This window comes from Cottoperca gobio, chromosome 3 (assembly GCF_900634415.1).
Source record: "Cottoperca gobio chromosome 3, fCotGob3.1, whole genome shotgun sequence".
NCBI lineage: Eukaryota > Metazoa > Chordata > Actinopteri > Perciformes > Bovichtidae > Cottoperca > Cottoperca gobio.
Genome location: NC_041357.1, coordinates 23,671,915 through 23,688,656, shown reverse-complemented (window position 1 = coordinate 23,688,656; position 16,742 = coordinate 23,671,915). Strand labels below are relative to the sequence as shown.

The following is a 16,742-nucleotide window of genomic DNA, read 5'->3' as shown; positions in this document are numbered from 1 at the left end:
CATTGATCTCCTCTTAAAATGTGTATTTGTTTTAATAATTCAGTTATTATTATTATTATTATTATTATTATTATTATTATTATTATTATTATTATTATTATTATTATTATTATTATTATTATTATTATTATTAAGCTGACTCTCTCTCTCTCTCTCTCTCTCTCTCTCTCTCTCTCTCTCTCTCTCTCTCTCTCACACACTCACACACACACACACACACACACCGTGATGTCATTTGAAGGGGAGTTTGGGACGGGTCCATTGGACGGCTGGACGGACACAGGCTGTAACATAATTGAATCCCCGCTCTTTTAATCGGACTTTAATTCACATTTAAAGCAGCCATGAAGCTTCACGTGGACACAGAGTCAGTGAAATGTGTGTGTGGAAGAAGCAGAAGTTCAAACTTCGTGTAGTTTAACGATGGAAAGTAAAAGGAAGCGGACAGCAGCAGCGACGACGACACAACAGTCCGTTGACACACCGGCAGATAATAACGGAAGAATGGACGATGTGAAAACTGGCCCGAACCGGGACTGAAGCTCCTGCCCGGGGCTCCTCAGGCTACATGTCCCCGTCCTCTCCGTGCCAGATGCCTCCGCGGGGAGACGGGGGCTTCAAGCCGGCACCGGTGTCCCCTGCTCCGCCTGTCCCACCGAGGAGGGCCAGGGGCTCCGGCAGGACGCGGCGGTCCGGAGCAGGAGCAGCGGCAGCCGGGGCAGCGGAGCGGCGGGTGAAGTGTGTGCTGGTGGGGGACGGAGCTGTGGGGAAAACCAGCCTGGTGGTCAGCTACACCACCAACGGGTATCCCACAGAGTACGTCCCCACCGCGTTTGACAACTTCTCAGGTAAAGGATGGAGAAATGTATCCTCAATTATTCAGATGTATTCATGAATACAGTTGACCTTATGGCTGGAAACGTATAGGCTACTACAACCCTAAATAAGAGTTTCTATATGTATATGATTAAATACATGTACAAATAAAAGCACCACTTACCACTAGATAAGATAACATAAGATCATCCTTTATTAGTCCCACAACGGGGAGAAGTGTTAAAACAGCTTTCAAATGTATAAATGAAATTAAAATTATTGCACACATGAAATGATTTACAGCCTATGACATGTATGTGTTGGGGAGTAACTAACGACATTAATTTAACTTATATTGAAGAACTTTTAAGAAAAGTTTGACAGTCAGTGTTGAGTTTATGTTTTTAGGAGTTTTCAGCTTTATTGCCCAGTTTAAAACATTTATTATGAATAAAATTAAAATGTAATCAAATGTAATGACTTACTTTACTTTGATGAAGTAATTAAAATATCTACGTTAAAACATATGTGTGTGTGTGTGTGTGTGTGTGTGTGTGTGTGTGTGTGTGTGTGTGTGTGTGTGTGTGTGTGTAGCGGTGGTATCGGTGGACGGGATGCCAGTCAAACTACAACTTTGTGACACAGCCGGGCAGGTTAGTGATCTCAACACAAACACACACAACATGCACACACAGAGACGGACAGAGAGCAGCAGCATTTCCTGTTGTTGTTTTATTTGTGTTTGAAACAATGCCTCTGACCAAAGGAAGTGATGAAGAGAGAACCTTCCTCTTTCTTTCTTTCTTTCTGGTCTGAGTAGTTTACTGAAACACAAATTATATTTTTGTCTGTGGCATTTTTGCCTCTTTTGTTGATTGACAGGTTGAGCTAGACAGGAAACATGGGAAGAGAAAGAGGTGGTATGACATGCAACAAAAAGTGTTTTTAATTGGAAACTTTAAATGTTTTGTGTCATGGCGACTCCAAGATGTTACATTTAGAGTTTTCATATAACGAAGTGTTTCTTCTGTATCCACATCTATTGTTTTATGACGATATAGTTTGACAGATTAAATGAAACAATGAATATCTCAGTTAGATGTGCTGTTAGTTTTGTAGGGCTCAGTCTCTGTCCAGGAAACTGTTGATAGGTCGTTCGTAGGAAAAGATTCTCTGGCACACAGGAAGTGATGCATTGTAGAGCAGCAGCTGCTGTTATCCGAGATAAATACTGAATGACCTTCAACTGGTTTGAAGGTGATGTTTAGTGGAAACTGTAAAGATTCATTGTTTGTCAACTTTTTTCATAACCTAAAAAATTCTTTCTTAAATGTGAATATTTGTTTTATGACATTTTATAGACCAAACAACTAATTAAGAAAATAATGGACAGTGAAAATAAACATTGGTTGCATCCCTAATGTTTTCCCTGAAGCATGTAATAGTTATCTGTTAAAACAAATAAAACAAATAAAAGAATAAGCACACATTACGTTAACACAGCAACATCTTCTGTGGAGGAGCAGCCGTTTCTCAGAATCAGTGTTTTCAGATGTGACGGCAGGATGAACGGGAGGATCACAGGCAGAGGAAGCACAGAGCCAGAGATAGAAAGTCAGGGAGGAGAAACTAGACGTAGCGCCAGTACTTGTGTTTGGATAGACATGATTGGCAGGATGTTGTAGATTGCTGCTTATGCTGCACCATACCTCTGTCTTATGTCCAAATACTCTTAAAATCACTATAAGCTGCTTTGTGAAATCTCTTCATCTTCAACACTTTCCTCTCTCTGTCTCTCTCTTGATATCTCCCGACCTCTCCAGGATGAGTTTGACAAGCTGCGACCTCTGTGCTACACCAGTGCAGATGTGTTCCTGCTGTGCTTCAGCGTCGTCAGTCCCGCCTCCTTCCAGAACGTTCCAGAGAAGTGGGTTCCCGAGATCCGGAGACACGCACCCTTCGCTCCGCTCGTCTTCGTCGGGACGCAGTGTGACCTTCGTGAAGATGTCAAGGTGGAGTATGTCGTTACTTTAACAGGCCTTTATCACAGCAGACATTAACAGGTGTTACTGATGACATTTTGTTCTATTCAAGTGTCCCTGTAAGACATGACAGTGTGATAGTTCAACCATAATAATATAGCACTTTTAACACAATGTTTGTGTTATAACAGTCCTATATATATTATAGTTTGGATGTTTTGAAGTAGGGTTGTATGAGGTGCTTATCCATAGTCAGTGTATTACATACAGCAGATGGCGGTCGGCACGTCACCAGTTTGGAAAAACAAAACAGAAGTTGCGTGACGGAGGTAATGCTGTGGATGGAGGCAGCAGCAAAATGTATTTTAGCCATCTAAATGAAAGACCTTTTGAATATCTTCACCACTTTACCTTGCCGCCCTTTCCTGCAGGGAACTGAAGCAGTTATCTGTGCTGTCATTAACGCCTCCAGACTCTTTTGACAAAAACAGTAATTTTACCTTAAAGAAACACACGGGAGCTGCTGGTCTACCGCTGCCTCAATCGGTTAGTTTGTGTGTGTCATTGTGTGACCTTGGTGAATCCAAACTAATCCTTTAAAACACGAAGACCCAGACCAGCAACTCTTTCAATTCTGTATTCTGGTGGCTTTGAAGAGTGCCACAAGGGTCCATGTTCTGCCAGTTTTCTGACCTTTAACTGTGTTTTTATTCGTTATGTTATAAGTTATATTTCTCTTGGTATAGCATGAAGTTTAACTGATAAGAAGATAAATAAGCAGCAAGTCTTAAAAAATGCTCAAAATGTTCAAAAGTTATAAAAAAAGATCACTGATGGAAGAAAGCCTTGCCCGTGCATCCTGTCTCGTATAAAGTACGTTAACATATTGTTGCCTCTCGTCTTTAGGTTCTCATTGATCTGGCTAAGTACCGGGAGCGACCTGTGGACTCAGCAGACGCCCGGGACTGTGCGATGGAGATCGGGGCTGTGGCCTACATGGAGTGCTCTTCCCTGACCCAAAAGAATTTGAAAGAAGTGTTTGACACAGCCATACTGGCCAGCCTGCAGAACTGCAGCTCCCATAAGCACACGAGAGGGAAACAGAAACGTCGGAAAAAGCAAAGGCAGACACCGGACAAGATGAAGAGTCTGTCTAAGTCCTGGTGGAAAAGGTACTGCTGTGTGGCCTAGAGCGGCCCTGCGATGAGTTTGTGTTTAGGACTCTGATCTGCTATTATTGACTTTATCCTGGTCTGGATTAAACTGGGTCAGGGTTCTGCCTGGACTCGCTTTCAGTTTGGGTTTCTCTCTAACGGAGCCTGATGTTGAGCAGGACCTCGACTGGACTGTGGCTGGGAACCAAAGTAAGACTCACGGATCTAAAATGTCTTACTTTTCGTTTTTATTCAAAGCCTTATGGTGGATAAGATTTAGTACAGAGTTCTAACAACACCTGCTCTGTACACCTGTACGGCAGTACTGAAGTGTCCTTTTCCTAACCTGGTTTGAATCTTAGCCATCCTCTAGTATGAGCCCCGTGCAGGAGTACCTGGAATTAAACTGCTATCAACTGGGACGAGCAGAAGACCGTCTCTATGTCGCCGGGCTTGTCTGTGTTTAACACATACAATGTAAGAGTGTTTAGTCTGGTGTTCTCGTAATAACCTTCTGAACCTACTATGGATTTATGTACGCTTGTCATGTAGCTCGGAGCGGAGCTTGGCTCCTAATCTTCGTTTGTCTAACGTGTTTCCAGAATGATTAGAAAGACCTGCTGACTGAAATAGATCGTCTCTCAGACAAAATGTCTTTATTGGCTGGGGCTGCCCGCTCGTAGACGATTCGTCGCCTAATTGGTTGTTCTCGTCTTCGTCCAATAAGAGTTCTATAGTTTGATCAGTCGTTTTTCATGCTGAATGACTTATTTCCAAGAAATCTATTAACATATTGTGAACACAATATTTAAAATGCTGCCTTTGCATAATTCTTTGCGAATCTGTCGATTAAATTAACTAATTAGTCGTATCAGTGTTATTCAACTAAGAACTTCTTAAGTCAAGGACATTCTGACATAATAACAAACTTTGTCAATAAATGAAGCCCCTGGTTGATTTGAGAGCTTCTTGTTATATAACTGGGATCATTGTTGCTCTAATGAAAGACTTTATTATTAAGCTGCTAATAATTCTGTCCTGCTCACATGCACGGCGTACGGCGGTGCAGCCTGCAAACCCAATCTGAAACCTGGATCATGCTTTACCTTTTATTTTAGTCTCGATCTGAACTATTTATGGGATTATTTCTGGCACGTCCTGCCGCTGTTTGGACCAGAATAAAGGCAGACAGGGAATATATTTGGTGAGGCTCATATCTTATTGAAAAATAATTATGTCTCTTCTCCGTGTGAGGGTAAAGTAATATCTGAATATCCATGTGATAAAAAAACGTGCATAGTTCTGTAAAAGCAGATTGTATCTTTACTCATGAAGACACAACTTGTGTGTGTGTCAGGTTTATTAGTAGCCGATCATCATCCACATCTATCCTACATTAATACAGAAGGGCTCCACAGTGACCAGTCAGGCAGACAAACACACACACACACACACGTTGGTTTCAGATATTTGTACTGCTCGATGTGTTTGATTTATCTCTCCAGACACTGAAACAGCCTTACTGTAAGTGAGCACTTAACAGAATTAGATCAACCGAGCGCTCTTTGCATGTGTTTAAATGTACAAAATGGGCTCAGCTGTTTGTTTCTGGAGGTTTGCAGTGAGAACACAACTCACAACAAACTGAGAATGAGAGTTTCTTAGCTTCTAAATGCAACTGTATATCTAAGACTGTGAAGTTTGAATTATGTACATATTCAGTGTTCGTAGTTTGATTCGTCATGTTTGTTTCCTTTACCCCAAATCTGCCTTATTATCACAGTTGTAACTGTTGATCCTTTTCATCAGAATGCTTTGACACTACAGAGACACCCTTTGTTACTTCTGCAGCATCTTCTCTCTCCAATAGATTAAGTTTCATATGTTGTAAAGCAGCAATAAAACGGCAAAGTGTGTGGATGTCAAACACTCAGCTGCCACACCTTCCTTTGTACATTGTAGCCACTAAAATAGGAACAAAAAACCTTATAACTAACAACTATTTCTCTACAGGGCCTTTATCTGAATGGCTCTTTGTATCACTGCAGCAGAAAGGAAAAAGGGTGCAACCAAGTTTGAATGTCTGAATGGATTCAAAGCAGATCCATTATTTAGTGAGCAACATCCTCGTTCATATTGATCAGACACAAACACAAAACAAACATAATAATCTTGCATTTCTTAGCACGAGGACAATCTAAAGTAACCGCTGTCTCGATCCTGAGACAAGTGCTCAGGTTGAAGGTTCAGAGTTAACAGCTGCACAGTGTTCACTGTTTAACTGTATCCACCTCACAGCAACATTTCATTTGATAACTCATTTCTGCTGCTTTCGTTCTGAGTAATTCATTCTTTAAATATTCGACAATAACTCTGCTCTGAAGGGGGTTGTGTCAGTCTCGTCTATGTTAGAGAAGTGAGCTGTGGTGTGCCTCAATTCTCCAAATACTAAGTCCTTTAAAATGTAACCTCACTGTGAAGAAAATGTGTTGAAACTAAAACAAAATGTTCACAGTTTGGCATTCATGCGGTGTTTTCTGTGTTACGAGACTGCCAGAACACGTACAATCATAGCAGAGGATTTGTTTGATTCTGTTGACTTCTGTGGAAAAATGTTCACCCAGTTTGTTACTGGTTGGTTTTAAATATTTCTACTACTAAGTGTCCCAAGACCTTGAACACAACTACAGCTTGGAAATTGAAATTGGCACCAACATCTGGTTCCTACCACACTTTTCTGCAGAAATGTCCTTGTGTAACCTTAACTGGTGAAACTTCTACAATATGGCTACCAATACATGTAATGTTTGCGCAGCGTCGTTCTCACAGACAGAAATGGGAACTTCAAATATATCTCAACTCAAAATGTTGATTTGAGGCCTGAGTGTAAAACTGAGACTCCAGATTTGTTTCCTGGAGCTGTTTGGTAGTTTTCTGCTGAAGATTTTAAAACTGAGAATGAATGGGTTCACTGTGTGTCGATGTTTTACTCATGATAGCAAATGCATTGTTTCTTGCTTGGGGAAAATGGCATAATAAGTTGCTTGTCTTGCTGTTTGTGTGCCGTCTTCGTTGATGGTGGATTTAAGTAGGGTAAAGGTCACACAGACCCTTATGATAGCTGGCATTTCCTCTGGCAGGTCACTTTTACCAGCTTACATGTATCGTTTATAAAGAGAACAGGAAGTTTCTTCTCACGGTGTGTGTTTGCGTGCAGCAGGATTATTCCGGTTTAAATACATTAAAACAGCATAAATGATGAAAGCGATAACTTGCAAGGACTTGAAGATGACTCCATCTTTGTTTTGGTTCTCCTCTCTTCATCCAGAATTTAAATCCGGGTAAATGAAGTTGTCCCATGTTGTCCACTCTGGCCACAAGTGATAATGTTATTTGCCAAAACATTAACAGTAACACAAGTAGAACACATGTCTAACTGAAAGCTGCAGGTAATACCACACCAAGTAAGGATGTAGCAGAAAAGCTCTTGAGTGTAGGGAATTGAGAAATTGTGCATTTCTTTGCTTATGAATCAAACATTTCACGTGTAAGACTGAGATTGTGTTATTTCTTCCCTTTGAGGTTTTAACTGCTTCTCAGGAGCCAGAATAAGCTGGTGGATCCACAGCAGTCCTGTATGATAGATGAACGGCTCGGTAATGTTGAACAGATGGTTCTCTGAAGGTTATCTATTGTGTGAAGAGAGTCAGAGAAGAGTCATGAGGGTGACTGTACACTAGGTAGACAGAGTATTGTGCTGCAAAGTCGGTGTTTTGTTAGAAAGAAATGTTAACGCTCTGTGTTTGGGACAGGTGCAAAGTCTGGATGTGGATTGGAAAATACGAGCGTGACTGCAACAGTTATTGTGATACATTGGATGTTGGAATTCACAAAGCAAATCTTTCTGTATGTGAACGGCCTCAGATTACTGTCAGTAAATCAGTTTTTGTTGACCTTACTTGACACACATTTCTAATTGTTGATTACGCAACAAGATCCCATAAAGTCCAGTGAGTTCAAACAAAAGCAGACAGCCCGGGGAAACAGACAGAAGGTTCATTCTTGAGATTTCATTGTTTTATTGAGGTTGATACACCTGAGCTCACTCACACGGGACACCAGCTGAGAGCTTCTCTTACCCCACTCGGCCTGTGTGAAACATTATTTTTCCTGCATGTAAAAACATTCTAACCGAGATCACGCTGCTGCAATCCGCTCACTTCTCGCTTCTCTGCTTAACCGAGGACGTCAGTCAAAGAAAGAAGTGTTTGTACAGAAGTTTTATACCCTGAGAAATAAAGAATATTTGGTATAATACATGCTGTGTTTTGTTGATTTTGAGGCTCTGCGCTCAGTGGTGGTGTGTTTAAATATAAGTCCCTGTGAGAGCCTACAGGCTGCAAATGTTTGTAGGTATGCACCTGTAGAGTCTGTCTATATTATGTGTGCATATGTCTTTAAATAACAGTCCGTAGCACACAGGGCTGCAACTACCAACTATTTTAATTATTGATTAAATGCTAATTATTTTCCCAGATGAATCGATTAATTGTTTGGTCTATAAATGTCCACTTCTAACTCCTTTTTTAAGACAACACCAGCTTTGTTGGTTTTTAGGCTCCAAATTGAACATGTTTCATGTTGTTGTGGCTGAAGAAAGGTTTTGTAAATGTGCTGTGCTCTTTGTGATAACAAAGTGCAACAACCACGCTATGCTCAGCTGATGCACATCAGAAGAGAGGGGATAAGATGTGAGCGACGTTTGGGGTTATGGAGACACACATACACACACACACACGCACACACACACACACACGCACAGAAAGTCCTCCAACTTCAGACTGGATCATTGTAAACAGACTCTCCGCTCGCAGCCTCTCATGGTTATGCAAGAGCTTTATTCTGAAGGCTGTCTTGTGACATTTGGTTTGTGGCATGTCTCAGTGTGTGTGGGGTCGTGCCCTGACTTAACTCTGTCTGGGAAACAAACTGCTTTGCTCTACCTGACAACACAGAGTTAGTACATAATGAGAAGGCCGACTTTGTTCTGGTTAGATCAGCTGCTCTGTGACTCAAGCGGTGCCAGGTCCCATTTACTGATATTCAGCTGTTATTCTCACTCTGACTGATACAAATCCAAGCTTTGTTTTTCAAAAATGTAACAACATGAATTGAAAGTCTTCTGGGAAAACAACACCAGAAAGATTGAAAATGTTGTGCAACATTTATTTTATCGTCTTGATCTCCAGTTAGAAGATTTTCAGCTTTAGTTTGATGCTTTTAAAATTACAAACCTCACAAGGCCTGCGACAAAAGATTATGTAAATACTGAAAATAACAAAATATTTAGACAGAATGTAATAAAATGTCCGCCTCAATGTGTCGTAAATCTAATCAGGCCTAATAATGAACTATGTAGTGACACCTCACAAACTGAGCAGATGTTGAAACAACAAAGTGCTGCGATGCTCTGGAGCCGCTGCCTATATCATTAAAAGAAATCAGGCTCTTTGCGGTATTAGTTCAACATGCTTTCCAAAGCTCATATAATGTGTTTTCACCATGTCATTATATCATGTTGTTCAAGTCTTGAACTCGTTCAGAAACACATACGTGGCCACATCCTGTGTTTGGATGTCTATCAGACGCTTTAAGTTTTTTCCAGACTCATAATTATGAAATAATATCCAGTAATTTATCATGTTGCAGCTTTTTAAACCCTTTTACTCAGTCAGACATGTGTTTTATTATCATAGTGGTATTCACGCATGGAGAAACAAGGCATAACCTTGTTTGTAACATACACTATATTTATGTTTGACTTTTTATGTAGGAGAGGGATGAGTGGATCAAAGGTTGCAGATAAACTCCCGCACACTGTCTAAGTTGCAAAGATATATTAATATATGGACGTTTCAGTGCTCGACCTTCATCAGACACGTGTAATTTATACTTTTATCTGATGAAGGTCTAGCACAGTTGCAAGTTAGACAGCGTGCGGGAGTTTGTTTGTAACTTCTTATTGTGAAATGTTACGTGTGCATGAATACACAGAAAGCTGCCAGAACTCAAGGCGACGGTCTGAGGCTCAGTTCCAGCCCATTTTATAATTTTATAGCCTCTCTCTCTGTGTTTCAGTGTGTGTGTGTGTGTGTGTGTGTGTGTGTGTGTGTGTGTGTGTGTGTGTGTGTGTGTGTGTGTGTTACATAAAATAAAGAGTGGCCAGAGTGACATCAGTGCTGACTCTTAACGAGCAGAGCTGAAATACAATCTCCACTTTCCTAACAAGCTCTAAACTCAATCAATGTGTGTGTGGACAGCTGCTGTGTGTGTGCGTGCGTGTGCATGTGCGTGTGTGTGTGTGTGTGTGTGTGTGTGTGTGGAAGCAGGAGAGGGAAAAACACTAACAGATAAATTATCTTATAGGAAGTGACAGCATGACAGAAAGAGAAACAAAACTTCAGAGCAGCAGATCACAACATCTGAAACATTGTGTTTGAGGTGCAGCAGTTTGATCCACAGATGTTCAAACATTATCCGTGAAAAGTGAAATCCTCCCCTGTTTAAGATTGTTCTTTAGATTGACTAACATTTAATCTTAATCTTCTGAGCTCACCTAGTTTATATTAAAGCTAGCTCAGCCGTGGATGACGCCATTACAAACATTTACATTTCAGCGCTCACGAGCACGAGCCTCTCGTCAATGAGGAGATGCTTCCTTCTGTGCAGTAGGCGGGTGTAAGCTCCTACATGAAACTGCTCACAACAAAGTCTGAGGATTATCTTGAGTAACCGGGTCATTCATTTCAGGGAAGAAACATTGCTGTGGAGTTTTTCAAATGAATTTTTGACGCTTTGAGGAGCGCAAACCAAGTGTCGTCCAGTTCCATTATACTCCAGGGAAGGCCGACATCTCGACAACCGACATCTCCAACACTCTTTTTAACTCTTAGTCTTAATCCTGAATTGAGAGGTGAGTCCTGAAATCGGGACAATGGTGTTAATGCAAATTGACATACAGACACAGCTAACCAAACAGATTCAAACAGACTGACGCACACTCCTGTAATCTGTACTGAATGTGCTTTATCTCTGTCTCTCTCGCTCTTGTACAAACACACGTTTTTCTCCTTTTCCTTCCTTTCCTTATCAGTCTGTTTCTTTTTCTGTCAAACTTTCTCTCTGTGTCTCTCTCTCTCTGTGTCTCTCTCTCTCTCTCTCTCTCTCTCTCTCTCTCTCTCTCTCGCTCTCTCTCTCTCTCTCTGTCTCTCTCTCTCTCTCTCTCTGTCTCTGTCTCTGTCTCTGTCTCTCTCTCGCTCTCTCTCTCTCTCTCTCTCTCTCTCTCTCTCTCTCTCTCTCTCTCTCTCTCTCTCTGTCCTTCATCTCACCTCTCGCTCTCCATCTCTACATGTTGTCTATTTGAATAACCTGGTGACGTTATGTGTGTGTTTGCGTGCGTGTTCAAAGTTCACCGAGTGTGTCATGTGGCACAGTTGAAAAACAGCGTGACACATACAGTTCACAGCTCCCTCCCACTCTCCTCCTCTCAACATACATCTCTCCTGTGGATTGCAACTGCTGACGTATATATTACTGCAGATAACACCACATACAGCACGGTCAAAGTCAATATCTTCTACATTTTCACATCCTGATTACATCCCTGTGCTTATAATTAAGCACGATATGTCAAATGTCTCGATGGAATATGTGCTAAGCCGAGCAAAGTACGGTGTTTACAACATGAACACCTTCCAGCAGCTATATTTAGCTTTTTTAAATAACTGACATAGAAAATATGTCAAAAACAATTTTACCACCCAAATCACCTGGAGGCCTCTACTAGTTTATACAAAATACTTTCAAAACTCAACAGAGGAAGTAAATCATTCTGAAATTCTCAGTTTTGTCTTTTTATGTTGTTTTCTTATGTGTAATTAAATGAATATTGTATTTGCACCTGTCTTGCATGGAAGAAATATACAGCAGTGAGGACGTTGTTGTTTTTGTTTGTCCAGGGTAACTATCCTGAGCCTGACGTTAACAGAAGTCCTGCCACATGAAGAAGACGAAGCATCTCAGCTCTGCCTCAGCTCTGCACTGTGTTGAGATTTCATGTTACATTAATTTTTTTAATTGTTACACTCTTTGCTGAATTTTCCCAATAAAATGTGTTTGTAACTGTTGAACTTTTCCAGAACATTTTCTGCGGAGAGATCCGTCAGCCATGTTTTTTAATCAAGGTAACTGTCTTTTTTATTCTGGTTTCATTTGGTCGCCTGTAATGACGATGTTTGCATGTGACATGTTTGCCAGAAGCTGTCATACATTTTATTTTACTCCCGTTTTAAGACTATTTTAGATTTGGTTGCGTTAACTATATACTTTAACTGGATAAGAGATTTTCCATCCTTTTCCATCCTGTGTCCCACACAGATGTTTAATGTGAAACTGCATTATTCACTGTTTTTACCGGTTCTACTCACCTGGTCCGTTTGTTTTGGAGAGGAGCTTCCAGTAAAAACCTCCTGAACGATGAACAATGAAGGAAGAAAGACCAAGTGAAGCTGACTGCACGCCACCAAACTCGCTTTTGTTATTGTTTTAAATTTAGACCCCTAGTGGCAGAAAATTACATATTGTACGATTAAGATAGTCGGCGACTTGATGGCTTTGTGCAACAGATGACTCGTATATGATCACAGTCAAAGTCTATCCTTGTGAAACCGGCCCAAGGATACACCTACAGGAAAAACACAGGTGCAACTAATAACATTAACCACCACTCCAGTTAATGAAGTGTCCCAGTGAGCCATGACAGTGAGTCTGCATGTGCACGAGCGTGAACACTGGCTCTCCTACAGGAAGAAAAACATAAGTTATTAATTACACCTGTACTTTTCCTACCATGACGTGACAAAACGTCTACTGTGACACGGGTCTGTTTAGCAGGCGGTTTTAATGACTAAGGTGAGGAATGGGAGATGAAGTATATGAATTTTAATGACTGGTGAATAAGGAGCAGCTCCGAGGGCAGATGGTTCAAGTGATGAGCAGGATGAGAAACTGAGCAGTTGGCAGGTGTGGAATAAGGAGGAGAGGTTAGTATATCACGCAGAGATAAATCAGATAAACTAGACGCATACGAAAGAGGAGGGTGAAGCAGCTGTTGCCATGACGTTAATCAAATTTAGAGACTCTAAAAGTGAATAAGGTAAAAGTTTAATGTAAAAATGTATAACAAGTTTTCTGAACTGTTGTGTTTAAATATGCAAATGCTAACATTTAGTGAAGTGAAGTGAAATAAACCCCTAAATGTGTATTTTCTATGTTTTTTCTTTCTACTAGTCTGAAAGAAAACATGTTATGGAAGCAAAATAGCAATAAATCTCCCAATATGTTTGACTGTAGTGTCTTGCCTTAATTCAACAACGCATTAGTCAAGATTTTTATAAACTTAAAATGTTAAATTCATCATTTCACGTTTATGCTGTTGATAATACATATTGGTTTAAATGCTCCATCATGACAAGTACGAACCTCTCATTCATTCACACACACACACACACACACACGCACGCACACACACACACACACACACACACACACACACACACACACACACACACACACACACACACACACACACACACACACACTTGTGGGAAACAGAGATTAGTAACTGATACTGAGAGGTGGGAGAAAGCAGCCTCCCTCTGTGGCCTCTTAAACCAGATGTAACCAGCTGGCACACACACACACACACACACACACACACACACACACACACACACACACACACACACACACACACACACGGTTCACAGTGACCAGGCTTGTGGCCAGAACTTTTGTCCTTTTCTCAACTGTGTGAGCTGACACATAATGTAGAGAGAGACAGAGGAGGCCCACTTTCAGCTGTGCAGAGTTCAAAGACGCTGCTTCAATGAATCTTTGTGGTAGAGGACAACAGCTCTGTGAAGGTCTGTAACATTTAGACTGCCTCATTTGAATCATTATCTTCATAATAGAATAACAGAGAAGTAAATGTTGCACATAAACTACACGTCAGAGATAAAAGCCTCGGATGAAGAGAAAGTGATGGCATGTTTGAGTCTGTTTGTGTGCTTTTAAGAAAGTAAGACGTGTGAAGTGTTATTACTTGTTCAAGCCAACGTGGACAGTGGGGGAGAGAGTTGGTGTGTGATGGGATGTTGAAGTAGTAACTTCAGGGAGTCAGCTTCATCAGATGGGACTTGGTGAGTCATGGGAGGCTGGTATGAGAGCAGAGGGAGGATGACTCTCTACATGTTTATGTTGTCTGTAGAAAATAAGCTGAGTCTTGATTATTGTAGAAATAACACCTGTGATTTGATGAACATCTTATCTTCAAATGCAACAAACTTTTTCTGTTTCAATTCAAATTCCGCCTCGACTAAATACTTGAGGAACTATTAAAGTTGCTTTCTATGGACTATACTACTTTCAGAATTATAATTTCTGCAAACATACGAGTGGTTGATGTATAATAAAAGTTATTTTAGGGAAATGTACAGCCCCTTTCCTAATGCTCTCCAGGTTGCAGAACTCAGTAACAGATAACTGATCCACAACTCATGTTTTCATATTTCCATTAACTGTTAACTGAAGAGATGCAAAATAAAATAATCTTTCAAAAATAAGGTGACTTATTTCAATAATTATCAACAGTGGGTTCAGTCATGAGATATCAGACGTCTGTTCATATCCCCAGCGGTGCTACATGTAGACCACAGAGCTTTGTTGCTCGTCCTGGGACTGTGGTTTTCAGCTCGGTCACAAGATGATTTAGCTTTGGGGAGAAGCTCGATGTATTCATCACAAGATGATATCTAGTTTTTCTTTTCTTGTTTAACATATGACTCTTAATTATAGCAGGAAGAACGTCCTCTCTCTGCACGTGACTCTTTCACTGGCAGAAATAACAGTGAGCATTTTCTGCAGAATTACATCAATGTCTTATGTTGTGGTGTTATTGTTATTGTGCATGTACATTTACCGCAGCAACATTATCGCACATTAATTCCCTTAAAGTCATATTATCTTCAATTGGTCACTTTAGGTTTATCTACCACTTGTGTTGTTAGGAGAAAGTCAGTTTTAGGTGAGGGAAGTCAAAGGCTGCAGCCTAAAATGGTTATTTTACAGGGAACCCGTGACCTGCTCCGTGACTAACTAAGTATAGGAGATAAAGGAGGAGAAATAAAAAGCCATGACAGGATGTCAGAGGGATATAAAATGTATTTCCTTAAAAGAAATCACATCACAACCACATCTTGCCTTCAAGGGACACTTCACCCAAACCTTTCTTTTCAGTGTGAAACATTAAATCCTTGAAAGCCTTAAAGATGTAGGATTCACAAAGATGTGTGTTTAAACTGGATCACTTTTAAATCATTGTCCATTTATTTGCTCAGTATTTTTCCAACAGTCGTATTCTTTGATAAAAACCTTTGATCGTGTTTCTGTTACTCAAGTGAAGAGGGAATTCTGCCATTTACTTGCAATGAAGCGTATCAGTTTCCGGTGGAGAGAGTTTATTAGTAGTTAACCAACGTTAACGTTAAATAATTGTATATATTTCTGAGTCTGGACTTTTCCTCCTACACGCCTGTCTGCAAGAAATTGAAGATGAGCATCAGCTACACCGTCACTGTTACGTTCTGAAAAGACAGATTGTAGGTGAAGTATCATCACTTCCCAAAGTGCATAACTTTTGAACCAGGTTACAGATGCAAAACCACTATTTAAAACTATTGTTTTCTTTGTGCACACCTTACAGTTAGTAAAGTATTGCATACTGTTAATAAGTGTTTAAATGAGAACAACAACAGAGGAAACAGGAGAAGAGAGATGAAATCCAGTTTTGTGAGCAAAAGGGAGTCAGAAAGGAGGTGGATATGTTTCTGAGAAAAACGTTCGGTGATGTAAGAGCAGCAGTATGTCCACTGATCAGATAGCTGCTTGTTTCCACTTCTCTCTTATCTCTGACCGCACCCGTGTGTGTGTGCGTGTGTGTGTGTGTGTGTGTGTGTGTGTGTGTGTGTGTGTTTGTCTGCTGTACATACTGATATGTGTGAATCTGTTCCTGCAGGTGTGTTTGTGATCAGCTGTGTGTTCCAGGCCTTGGTATGTGTTGCCCTGATGAAACCTGATGTCGTAGACTTACTGTTTGACTTGGATCTTGACGTCATATTATCAAACTCAATTATTTGAGTATGTCATTGTTGTTGTAGTTGTCTCAAGTGTTTGTCATTTGACTCCTCGTTTGATTGGTTGTTGCAGCTTGAAGCTCTTCAATAAAGAAGGTGTTTTTTAATGTTGTGGATTTGATGCCCGACGAAGGTTCATGACTGAAACATTGTATTTTGAATAAACTCTGTGAAGAAGTCTGAAATGGATGTTATACATGATGCATGTTATGTGTGTGAGCACCACGGTGGTTAATACAACTTTTAGACAAAACAATCACCAGGTTTTTTTTATTGTTTAACATCTTTCACAGTGAGATCTGAAAATTAGAGACTAGAATCAAGTTTGAGAAGTAAAAGCTGCATGACTTTGGTGAAATCAGAAAGGAAGGAAATAGAAAGGAAAGTAAGGGAAATATTAGAAGACAAAGAGGAGGTCATATAGTAAAATAAGGGGGAAGGGAGAGGAAGTGGAGTGGAGAGGTAACAGGAAGTGACAGTGGGTTGAGAAGAAAAATGGGAGGAGGAAAAAGGATGTGGGGAGTTTTCCTGTTTTTCTA

General features: G+C 40.5%; 1 protein-coding gene across 1 annotated transcript; it reads left to right on the top strand.

The window, feature by feature from the left end:
* Positions 1-246: 246 nt before the first annotated feature.
* Positions 247-8,269, top strand: rhoua (ras homolog family member Ua). Its single transcript, XM_029455659.1, has 4 exons — positions 247-848; positions 1,411-1,469; positions 2,640-2,828; positions 3,705-8,269. The coding sequence occupies exons 1-4, from the start codon at positions 569-571 to the stop codon at positions 3,987-3,989; spliced, it is 813 nt and encodes a 270-aa protein (XP_029311519.1). The 5' UTR covers positions 247-568; the 3' UTR covers positions 3,990-8,269.
* Positions 8,270-16,742: the final 8,473 nt, after the last annotated feature.